General features: G+C 40.5%; 1 protein-coding gene across 3 annotated transcripts in view; it reads right to left on the minus strand.

The window, feature by feature from the left end:
• The window catches only part of MYH10 (myosin heavy chain 10), a 104,154-nt gene that overhangs the window by 56,858 nt on the left and 34,134 nt on the right, over positions 1 to 13,162 (minus strand). For all 3 annotated transcript variants that reach the window (XM_074922326.1, XM_074922325.1, XM_074922324.1), the window contains exon 4: positions 8,529 to 8,556. In XM_074922326.1, coding sequence (XP_074778427.1) covers positions 8,529 to 8,556 — 28 coding nt within the window. The remainder of the gene's footprint in view (positions 1 to 8,528; positions 8,557 to 13,162) is intronic.

The raw sequence follows: 13,162 nt of genomic DNA on the forward strand, positions 1-13,162 counted from the left end.
CCTAGTTCTCCTCTCCCTGGAGCTTAAAAGTATGCCAAATATTTCCTGCAGGATACAGTGTTAGATAGCTCCGCTGCCATATACTATAAAAGAATTAGAAGATTTAGGATAAAGTCCTCTTTTCATCTATAGGAATAATGACATCTGCATACATTAGTTCTTTCACAGGCGTGCAAACACGCAGATTATAAAAATAAATTAAAATCTTCTACCTCTACCAACCTGCCCAAAAAAGGTAAACTTTTAGTAACACTATGTACAATATTTATGGAATGGAGATGGTATCACGGAGCTAAAGATTAACTTTTTCAAAACCTTGTTTTAATACAACTCAATTAATATGTTACCATAAATTAAACAACTAAAACCCTTGGCTGAGATCCTGGCCTTACTTCAGTCAATGGCAGCTTTGCTTATGACTACGGTAGGGTCATTGTTTCACCTCCTTCATTTCAGGTCTCAACTCCACTACTAGTAGAAAGAAAACCTTATGAGACTGAATTGAAATGCTGTATCAACTCCAGCCATGGGCTGTGTCAAACAGTGCATCCAAGTAAGCAAACCATCTTAGGCAACAGCCTCAAGTTGGAGGGATAAGGTTATTCCATCAATTAACTGAAGTCTCTCCCTCGCAAACTATGCTGGAGACAGGTCAGTCCACAGTATTCAGAGTTAAAGCACCTTCCCCAAGAGCAGCAAAGCTTCTGCTCTGAAGCAGCTTCAAGCACATTTGATATAGGAAAAGCTTAGCGTGAGCACTTTAAAGTTTTTACATGGTTTTAAATTCGTTACATGTAAAGCTATGATGTAATTTTCAATAAACAAAAGTACTCTTCAGACAAATTTCTCAGCTACAATTTGGTTAGCAAAAAAATTGACTGACTTCTCAACCAGCTGCAATTTTTTTTCCCTGAGCGACTTAAGTCCAAATCTTGCACAGAAGTAAAAGGCATTTCCTCTGCTGAACAGATTGCCATCTAGAAAACAGGCAAAACAAATCTAGCAGATGATGACTTGCAGGTCAGAAAGGAAAACAGGCACCAATCGGCAATGGAAGCTGGTTTTCTGACTTTCAGGAGAGCAGTGTGCTCTTCCCATACAGCCCGTTTACAATGGCAGTTATTATTCTATAAACAGGTCAAACACCTGTCTAGGAAAGACCTATTCTAAGGGGAAACACTGTTCTAAAGGAAAGCAGTTGTTTTTCTTATTGTCAATATTGTTATAGGTCTGAAGCATCTACACATCCTGCCAAAGCTACAGCACCCAGCATGGCAGGACAAGGCAACACCACCACCTCTTCCTGAACTGGCAAATGAGTGTCTGGGATTTTAGGGAAGCCAAATCAGTTTAAAGTTGCTTACTGAAGTCCTTCTGCAAGGACTGGCATTCTTCTACCATCACTCAGCTAGCCATTAATTTCACTACCAGATCAGGAGACTCTGCAGGACACACTTAGTGCCATGAGTCACATAGGAGCAAGGGACACAAAACCACACATACAAAGAAAGCTTTAAAATTCAAAGACAGACTTTTCTTCATCTTGCTATCTGTGCACAAAGTCTACTACAAACTAACAATATTTGTGAAGATGAGGATCTGGAATATATTAAGATGGTCAGATGCAGTTAATGTCATCTGTCCCATTACGGATGATCACTGTGATTTAAATCACTGAAAAGCTAACCAAACACGCCAGTATTTTCCATACAGGAAGCTTAGAGATCACTTGAACTTTCCCTCTGCCCTAGAAGTTTCAGTCTATTTCTATCACTCCTGATGAGCAACAAGCTCTGGGACAAGAAGTTCATCTGGACATGGAAGGTCTTGCTGCAGAGAAGTGGCAGCACCACCTGGACACCCGGGCAAGTTCTCCTCAATGCCCGATTTCACAAGAGACAGGAATCCTGACCTGCCACTTACAGGTCCTGTGGCCAGCAATGCCTCGTTTCATATGAAGCAGCCACTTACATAAGGCGCTAAAACGTGGAAGTATGCACTTAAAATTGTTTCCAGGAGAAAGTAACTGCGTAAGTAAGAGCCCCAACACAATGGTCATTTGTCCTTCTCACAACAGCAGTTGCAAAGAACAGAAGAGACACTTATTCTCATACACAACTGAGCAGATCTGCCAGTTACAAATTAACAGATATTTACAGTCAAGACCTGTAATTAAAAGGATGTCTTAATCACCTGGCTAATTTTCTGAAATGAAGAGGTATAACTGATAGTTCTGACTACCGCAGAAGAGTCATTAATTGGCTTTACTATTTACAAGCCTGCCTTACAGCTCTTTCATTTCTCTCTAGATGCTTCACATCATCTCAACACCAGTTGTCTAGGGAATGTTACAAGCTGGACTCTAGCCAGAGGTTGTATACAAAAATGTTTGGTATTTGCTGCCGTTGTCCTTTAATAAACAGCCTCTATTCCCTCCACACCCCGCCACTCCTACTGAAGCCAATTCATATTAGATATCCTTGTACGGCTGCAAGCATCTGCTAAATGACTGTTTATCAAGCCCAGTCTCAGTTTTGAGAATACCATAAGCTTGTGGTAAGATTCTCTGATGTAGAACATACTTGCTTAAAAAAGTGCAATACAGCACATTTTCATATTTGACATGCCAAAAGTCATCTTGCAGCTAAGGACAACAAAGTCAGGGAAGGTTATAATATTTCTCAGATTCCTAGTATACCACAACAGAAATTTCTTCATACTGGTCAGCCTCCAAAAGCCTGGAATGCCCATTTAAAATTGACAGACAGCAATAATCAAAGAGAATCAACAAAACGTCAGCAGCTGAAGCTTCTCAAAGAAAAAAAAAAAGCCTGCAAAGCTGTTCATTAGAACTTCACATCTTACAGAAATTAAAAAATTACAGGATGCACATACCTCATTGTACAAGTCAGCACCACATTTCTGTAAATGGATGCTGGGTTAATATAAGCTGATAACATATTTATAAACTAGCAGAAATGGGAAGTTGCTGGAATTACATACATTTTCCTTTCTTTTCAACAAACTAAGAATTTACAGACAGATGATCTCAAATAAGTTGTCATTTGCACTCCAGTCAAGGTGGAGTGATTACATGGAAGCTAGTTAAGTCTAGCTGGCTGGTTTTGGGGGTTGATTGTTCATTTTTTTTATTGAAAAGCTTAATGAACTAAACTACAAAGCAATAGAGCGCTCCAGCAACCTTACTAACAATTTGTTAGTGGTTATCATCCCAAATTAAGACATCCAACTTAAAAAGCTAAGAAGAAATTATCTCAATTATTGTTCATTCAGCCCCTCCCATCTCATCATTAACCAGACAATAATCGGGATTTCATCAATGTCTGCTAAATTGCCCAACAGATTCAGAAACTGGAGGTGTATGTGACTGTGCACACATTTGGGTTTTTCAGTTGGTGAAAGGCCAAAGGGCACATAAGAAATCACATCACCACTACCTGAGGAAATCAGGATTATACCATAGAGCAAGATTGCGTCCTGCTGGGCATGGGAAAATGGCTTTTGGTTCACTCTGAAAAAAGCCTCTCTATGTAATTTAATCAAAACGTTTCTCCTACAAACTCTGTCTCTAGGGCTCAAGTACTGACCAATTTACAAGAACAGATGTGGTTGAGGGGAAGGGGAAAGGGACACAATGAAACAAGAGAGACTCGGAAAAAAGTAAATCAGTGCATAAATATCCATCACATAAGCCACTAACTCAGAATAAAACCCTGTAGACTAGACTTCGCAGCAATGCAATTGTCTATATTTGGTTTCCTAAAAGGTGGAGAGTGGAAAGGGAAGAGACAGAAGGTTAACAAAAAACAAAAGAAGGAAGAAGGCACACCATTTTATGTTCAGAGACAACTCTTATTTCTGCAGCAAGAGCAGGAAGTCATCTATGTCATCAAGTCTGGATTGGAGAACTGAATGACAGCCACATCAGCTGGCAATCTGAGTAATACCCTCCTGAAGAACCAGCTTCCCTGTTAGGTAAAGGACAAGATGTTCTGCTGAGACAAGCATCCAGAGAACGCAGCGGCATTGGCATTTTTCTTTGCCTCTTGGTATTAAGTTTGACTTTGAGAAAATATTAATAACTTTAAGATCATCAGTTTATGCAAAACTCCTCTTGAAACATCAGCAGGTGATGAAGTTGAGACCTCCAAGTAATCCCATTACCTTCAAAATAATGAAATGTGGTGAGAGGCATGTTTGGAGAGCCACCCATCAAGGCTAGCCCAGTCCACACAGTGCCTTTACATGAATGCCTGTTATCTGCAGCATTTCAGTGGAATACAGGATATTCTTTGCCACAGTTCTCCGACGGAAAAAAATTAAGATCGTTCTCAGCAACTGCATTTCTCAAGAAGATCCACCTGCATGCACCTTCCCTCAACACATATACTGCCTGCATACTGTCCTGTCATGCAAACAATGACTAGTGTCTACCAAATACTGAACCAACTTGCATCATTTGGCACTGTTACACCCGAGGTGAACTGATCTCCAAGAGTCTACAGAGCATCTGAGAGAAGACATACTTTAATGTAGCTACAAAAGTGGTTTAACTGTGTTATAAAATACACTGAACACCTTTGCAGTTTCATGGCATGTCTGAACACAGCTAGCTATTCACTAGAACAGTCACTTCATGAAGACAACTGCAGGCCTTTCAGGGGAAACAGATTGGTATTTCCTAAAGATCTGGACAAGCAAAGACAATGAAACAGCCTTAACCCCAGATTTAAATTGCACTTTCAAGCCTAGAGTAAGAAAATACTATGTGTACCAGATATAAATCAGGATTCCGGTGTCCATTGAGTCCAGAAGGATCAAAAGCTTAAGGTCATCTTGCAAAGGAGGTAATAACAATATTGAAGACAAGAGTGTTTAAAAGTTTTCCAAGGTAGGTATGAATCCATCAGACATTCACTGTATTAGAACCAAGGGAAGGCATCTGGAAAAAGTGCAGACACAGTCTTTGAAGAGGAAGAACTTAAACCAAACCCAAAGGCTTGAAATAGCACCAATCTTGCAACTAAGAATGCCCTTGAGAGCAGCAGTCCTGGCTGTCAAAAATAAAAGGGGGCTGGATCCAGAGACCTGGTAAGGTGTTGTTCAAATACTATTACTCGTTTCGTTCTCACTAGCTAGCTTGAACCACTCCTACTGGAGGAAAAAAAGAGTAGTACTATGAGGACTTTCGGCTCTACTAAATATCAGGGTCAGTCATGTGATCCAAGTCCTCAAACAAAAAGTTTGGATAAGATGTTCCAGGCCTTTTATGAATTGTCGAAGGAATTTCTGAAACCACCTCTGGTGCAGTTAAGACACACTCCTTCCACCTTATTTATTCCTGCCTTAGACTAAGACCAGTCAAACCAGTGGCATAGAAGGGAAACACACAGTTTACCTCTTCACCACAGAGTCAGCCATGCAATAGAAGTCCTGGACACTAGTCCACTCTTGATCAAAACATTAGACCTCCTTTTAGCCTGCTACACAAAGGAGGTTGCCATGGTCTTACCCCATTCATGAAGAGGATTTAACAACCCAGCCAGCCAGATGTCAAGTACTGAGTTTATAATGCAAACTTGACAAAAGAACACAGCAGTCCCATGAAGCCCATGAGAGAAACCATGTTAGAGACAGTACCACAGCAGGCAGCAAGCAGACTTTGTAGTCTATGCGCTCAAAAGATACATGCAGGGGAATACAAATGGCTGGGATGGCACTTCTCTATGAACTGGACACAGAGCTGAAAAGCAGCCTAAGACAAACTTATTTTAAGAGAAAAAGTGTTCACTACCCTGATCAGCAGTCTGGTAACAACTACTATCCTTTTTTATAGTCAGAATCTAAATGGTGTTGATGATTAGACAGAGTTAGGAAGGTCTCCTGGGCTATGGTGGAACATTGGTGTTCCACTTCAAGATGACACAAACACCTTGGATCCTACCATGTATCACATCATCTGTCTTCATATTCTCAAAAGGTACGACCTAGACTGGATGTTCTTTGGTCCCATATGTCCAGTTTGGAGATACAGTGTCTTACCCTTTGTAATTCTGAGGTCACAGATCTGTCCACATTACTGAAGAAATGTGTATATCCTTGTAAACCATGTGCAGTGACATTGATCTTTTTAACCTTGATTTTCTTTATGCTGCTGTATAAGTACTTCGGTAAGAAATGCAAGTTAAAGTGGCAAGACAGCCAATAGAATCCAGAGTCTGTTGCTCAGAAACACAGCTTTATTTAGACTCTGCCACACTTCTGTTAACTGTAGCCTTTAACACTGGTACAACCAAGACACAGAATTAAAGGTAGCAAAACTTTTGTTATGTCATGGTACTAATAGTTTCATTACTTAGTTTTTTGATATGATTCCAGGACAGTGTTGAAATCCTTCAGAGATGTATTGTTCACTGCTTCTGAAATTTTGCATGGAGTAGATCTGTCACCAAACATTTTACACATCCAACAGAAGAGATGTCCTCATGACCACTTCTGAGGGTCTTAATATTAGGACTGCACTCACAGCAGTGCCCAGCAGCTCCAGACTTCCATACTGGATATGGTCACATTCTCCTGAGGTCTGACTTGTAAGGACATGTGTCCACTCCCCACCCTCACCATCTGGAAGCAAGCTTCTCTCTACAAATGGATGTACAGCAACCTACCCACTACCTAGCCAAGATGTGGAACTTATCACAAGACCCAGATATTTCATGCTGAAGTGTGCTCTACCAGATATAAAACAGGGTTCAATTGTCTAGTCAGTACAGAAGGATCAAAAGCTTACGGTAACCTTACAGGTGAGGTAATAACAAAATTGAAGGCAAGAGAGCTTAAAGGCTTTCCAATTTGCAAATTAACAGATCAGATGTTCACTAAATCCTGTAGCACTGCCATTCCAACCTTTGTGGTCTCGGCTGACCATGTAAAGGAGTGCAACGTTCATGCATAGGCACAAAATGTGAAGCTACTTCAAAAAGAAATTCACCTGGGGCAAGCACTACTGTCAAAGCATCCACAAACACACAAGAACAAAGCATTTCTTTTCACTCTGGGATCCCATCCCTGCTTTGAGGGCTGTTTTGTACATTGCACATATTTAGTGGCCATCACATGAAAACAGAAGTCCCACTAATAGCAGGAACCACAGACCTACCTAGACAAGCCTGTGTTAACTGGATCAACTTTTATCTTAGCACAGAACTGTATTTGCTTCTGTGTCTCTAGGACCCATTAATCTTGTGTTTGTGGCAGCCATAGTTCAAAAAAGCGTGGCTTGAAAGGATCCACCTTCAGTCTTGTATCAAGTCTGGTAGTTAAGGCACTTTTGCAGGAAGCAGGAGATGAAGATTTGAACCCCTTCACGTCAAGCAGGAAACTGAAACCATGTCTCTTTCCAGCAATTAATCTAACCATCAAGTTATTTCAGGAAGCAGGCATCCTCACAAACTATGGCCTCAATGCAGCTGGTATGCACTGGCACACAGCATGGTCAACTGACCACATAACCAAGTCAGAGGCACGCAAGGTACCATATCCTCCCTCTCTCCTCAGATAACTGAATATGTTAAGTTATACCCAAAACTGCTAACTGCAAGCAGTTTCAGAATGGAGCCAAGGTGTGGTTTCACAACACAGCTGAACCATCCTAAGCCCCAGGCTGGTACTAACAGGGACAGTTCCCCTCCTGCACGTTCATACCTCCTGCTTCAGACTCGTACTCCTCTGAGCCCTGAGTGCAGACCCAGAGAACTAAACTGCTGAAGAGTATTATTTGTGGCAGGGTTGGTTTACTGCCAGTTCCACTCCCTGAACTAGCTTATGTTGGCTGCCAACCTCCAACACTAGCACAAGAGGCTGCAGAAACAAACACACAGCCTATGTGGGAGAGGAAAGGAAACCGGATCACCCCTTCTAACAGCAGCCCAAAGATAGCTCAGCTCAGCAGTGTCATAGGCATGAAAGCATGTTCATGTGCTGACTACCCCACCAATGCATTTCCAGATCCCAGAGAAATTTAGGCTGAAGACGAGAGTTTGCTCCTGGGTGGGGCAACTTCAGGTGCACACAGAGAAAGCAAAAGGCAGCCTTAGTGTCAGCTTCAGAGCTCTCCCATTTGAAGCAGATCCAAAGCTAAGCTGTTGCTCAGCAGGGTTTCTAGACCAACTTTTGATTCATGTCCCCCTCAGGCACTACACACTGAGTAGTTACAGCACAGCATTCCAGACAGATGTACATTTTTTAAAGCTTTTTGTTTCTGATTCAGATCTGACTGACATTTTTAAACTCATTTCTTAAATAGCACATGCCTATAAAACTTTCAATAAAGTGAATTACAGTATTAAAATAATATCTCCCCAAATTAAGTATCACTTCATGTTACATCTTGAAGTATTAGTCACTGTCTGTCAAGATTAAAGATCAAGTTTTGACTACAGCTGTATCAAATACCCCTTTCACAACACAGATTTCCAAAAATGCTCAAGTGAAGAGTGTTTACTTACGTGCAGAGAATTGATTGGTCCTCACGGTCTGCAAAACAAGAACAAACATGGTTACAGTTTTTTGTTTATGTTGTCCTGTAATTTGCTAGACAGTTTATTTTAAACAAATATTTTTTAAAAATTCAGCTTTTCAGCTTAACAATTCTAAGGCTACTGTCAAGCAATTTTAATAATATCTCTTAATTGTTCCAGTTCACACACACCACTCACACACACACACACACACAACGGCTCAGACATTTCTAAAAGTTCTGCCATTTCCTCTAATAAAGCCATAATTTTGATTAATAATCATACATGGTAATATTTTTAACCATATTGTAAGATAAAGCTGGCCCAATGTTTTTTATTCTGTATGCATCCTTTCCTAGATTAATCAAAGAATTTGTTTTTCTTCTCACTGAATACTTTAATTTCAAGTATTAACAACCAGACACTTGGAAATAGCACTAACATCTCCAACAAACAAGTGCTTTACAGCTTTTTTTTTTTTCCTTTTTTGAATTAACAGGCAAGCCTAAAGTGTCTCTATAACTTAGCTTATTCATTAAAGACTCGTCAAAAGGACATCCAGGGAAATACTGAACGGAGACGAACTCCGCAATATGGGACGGCTCAGCACTTTTGTGACACCCGCTGCTGTGCTCACGACCTTTGCAAAGAATGCCTGAAGGTCAGTTATACTTTGCAAGAGGTGTTTCATAATTACAGGATCTTTAACAGAATGTTTCAACATCATACACTCTATATTAAAAATTATATAATCAAAAGCATTCAAATATACTTGCTGAAAGTAAAACGTTTCAGTTAAAGGTGTTCTCAACCCCATGTTTGAGCCAGGGTTTTCAACAAGTTCAACATCTTTTTCATTAATCTGCATCACCAAGATCTTTCTTTTACACTTCAGCTGTTTGTCACTAGGTCCACAAGAACACAATTGCCTCCTGTAAATTCAGAACTTCAAACAAGTTTTCTGTTCTGATTGGTAATTTGCAGTTGATTACATTATAATAACTAAATTCAAGCTTTATTTTGTTCCAGTGTAAAACTCAGGACTACACATTAGACCCCCTGCCACTCTCCGCGCACGCCCCTTCTCCTTGAACACGGCGCTCTGACAGACCATAGAAAGGGAGCAATTGGTAACGTGATGGTTGTCATTCCTTCTGGGACACAGAGCCCAGTTCTAGCAGGAGGAATAGGCAGCTTCAGATGCCACAAGGCAGCTTCCCCACATGCTTAATAGGTTTGAAACAGATCTGTGTCCATATATACAGCCTCAATATATTTATGACCATTTCGTAAGCAAAGTAACAAACAACATTTCACAGTTCTTTTGGACCCATTAGAAACAATCGTTAAACCGAGTTGCAAACTACTGTTGCATTCTGCAGGTTGTAGGAAACCAGTCATCCTACGTATGGAATGAGCAGAGTTCATAGTGCTGTTGTGTAAGTCAGCAGTGAAGCAGAATTTCAACTTTAGATAGGTAGCATATGAAAAAAAAAAAAATCCAGCCGTGAGCTGTGTATCTCCCCATTACGCTTTCTGATGAACAACCCAGATACAAAACCAGTTCATGTTTAGCCACATCAGCTCCCTGAGCAGGCCAGCCACAGAGCAGAAAACGCATTTCAGCACAGCCAGGCTACCCACCGGGGCACAGGCAGACGCCCGGGTTTGGATCAGCACAGGCAGCTGGAGAGCCCAGCGACCAGCATATACAGCCAAAATAAAGACAGGCTGCTCTTGAAGGGGCAACCGTGCCCTGTGCCCTTCCTCCAGCTGTGCCAGCACTCGTCATCAGTGTAGCACAGACAAGAGGTGAACAGGAAAGCTTCCTGACCAATTGGTTTTTGGTCCGATTTGTGTTGAGCTGAATCAGTGCCCTCATACACTGTACAAAAAACTGTACTTGTAGGATACCTGACATCCCTTTTCTACACAGCAGTCTCAATCTACCTTAGACCAGAAGGCTATGTTCATACAGCCACATCTAAAAAAGCAAACCAGCTAGAAAAGACCTGGTCTCAGCAAAATATTGTTGTTTTAATTAGTTTATGAAGAGAAAGGTTGAAGGACATGAAGTCAAGTCTCTCAAAGCAACCAGATGCTATTGCCACAGCTAGCTAAACCAGAGGCTTGTGGACTGCACCACTATATTTTAACATCAAATATCATGAAAAATATGAGGTGCCTTCTGACTAAAAAAAAAAGTGTTAAAAACATGCACAGTTGTACTTTGAACTGCTTGCACTAGCTTGTTCACAAATAGCAAGAAATACTAGTCATCCTCTTACCCATTGCGCAGACAAACTGCATTGGGTTGCACTTCACCAGGAGCACAAGACAAATGCTGCACCCCTGTGACTATCTGTGTCCTGCAAGCTGAGGTTAGCTCCAAAAATCCTACCGACTGGGTAATAAACAGAGCAGAATGATTGTAGTAGGAGAGCAGAAGAATGGTAGTTTAGATTATTAAAAATGGGAAAGAAAATAAGATTCAAGAAGTTGATGATACTCCTGACAAGACTGCAGGGATGGTACCAGATCATTTCCTGCATCTGCACAAAATACAGCAACTCCTGTACAGACACACCAAAAAAAGGAAGGGGGAAGCCTGTGACTGCGAGAAATAAAAGCTGAGAGTAAGCAAAAGCAGTGGGAGTATGACAACAGAAACATTAAGAAAACACTCTAAAAACGTTTATGTTCTTTGGGTTTTGATATACAGCAGCTGGTCTTTCAAGTCCTATCAGAAATAACTTTTTAGTCCCAGCAGGAGACAAACCCCAGAACCCCAGCAGTCAGATTTACTGTATGCCTCATTGTCAGCATGAACTAGAAAAAAGTGCAACTTTCTGACCCTGACCTGTTTCCAGGGGTAGCTAGTAGTGACTCATGCACTTCACAGGCAACCCCCTATGCCAGGAAAAAAAAATAAAACCACAACCCAAAACATAGGACAGCACAAATTATTTGTTCTTTTAGAATAAACTACTGAATCCCAAGATGGTGCCATGAGTAATGCAGAAAATTAGTATTTCCTAGCTTTAATACTGAGACATTTGCTAAAGTGACTTTAGAATTTTCCCCTTTTTTCACTTCCCAAGAATAACTTTTCTCTGTAATTTTGTCACCGTAGATAGGTAACTTCGTCAAAACCTACAGTTTCCTTTAAACTACAGATCTTCAGTTTATCACATCTTAAAAATTAAGAACACAGGTAAAATTCTCCTTCAGACAAACTTGTTTATTTGCAGGTAATTTGTCACTGCTTTGTATCATGACATATTTTACCTGTCAATTTACCACACAAGACTAGTGTTCTACAACATGCAAAACACTGTATAAATACATTTTCTCACCCAGTCAGTCCGAAAGTCTACAAGTCCAGACAGTTGTATATATTTTGTCATTGTCAGAAGCTCCAGCAACTGCAGCAGAGCTTTCTTCTTTTCTATCTCCAAGAGCCTGAATTAACAGAGACCTTATGAAGGAAGTTAACCCGTACTGAAGTATGTTACTTCAAATCCATTTTCCTATGTCCATCTAGACTCTGAACCTCACAGACTATGAAAGTTGAAGACAGACAACAACAAGCCTCAGGTTTTGCCTTCTGATCACGGGCTAATGGCCAGTTCCAGCATCTAGCACTCAGCTAACAATAACAAAAAAATTACAGATTGAAGGCTCACGATGATGCTTTGTGTTGTCAAGTGCTGGATGCCTTTTGTCCCAAGAAAAAAAACTGATCTCACCAGACTCATACTGGAAAAGTTTCTGACAGAAGAACATCGAAGAGTTGTTTATAGTTTGTTTGTTCTGATGACACACACACCACCCCCCCACCCCCCACCCCACCCCCCCCCAAAATAACACAATTTATCTGTAGCCTTGAGAGCAGCTGGTCCTCTTCCCAAAGGCTCCAAGGAGCAGTAACTACATATCTGTAAGTCTGGCTTTTGAAAGCACCAAGCTCTTATCTGGCACTTTTGCCCGATGAGTTATTTGGGACAGGGAAGAAGTACTAAACTTCTCATCTTTGCACATTTCTCTCAACAATACTTGCAAAAAACTGTGTGATTCTCAGTGACCCTGCTTCAACCTCAAGGGCAGCAGGAAGCCCACAAAACAGATTATTTTTTTTAATGACAGAGAATATGCCTAAATTTTAAGAATAATCTGCCATCCTTAGCAAAGTTTTAATAGCAATTTTTTATTAAAGACACAGTGTTTTGAGGTGGCTGTTCATAGAAATCTAAAAATATTTGGAAAACACTATAAAGTTTCTACATACATCTTGTGATTAAGAACAGACCAAAACCGTCTCCCTCTAGTAAAGTCTTCATAAGATAACATTACTCAAACAGATTTGTAGGACTGTGTAAAGATTAAACCAATTCAACAAATCCCTTGGGGTTTATAAGCAACTTAAGTAGTAAAAAACAAGTTAGCAGACAATCCTTATCTGCAACCTTCAGGGCAACTGAAATAGCAAATACAAATAAAATACTCTCATGAACAGCATTAGCAAATATGATATTAGTTGTTACTCCATGCAAAGGGCAAGAAAGGGTATTGGTCTGGAATGGTTGATACTCCGGACAAAGTCACAATGGGTACATTACATT

The sequence above is a fragment of the Athene noctua genome, chromosome 18 (assembly GCF_965140245.1).
Source record: "Athene noctua chromosome 18, bAthNoc1.hap1.1, whole genome shotgun sequence".
NCBI classification, from domain to species: Eukaryota; Metazoa; Chordata; class Aves; order Strigiformes; family Strigidae; genus Athene; species Athene noctua.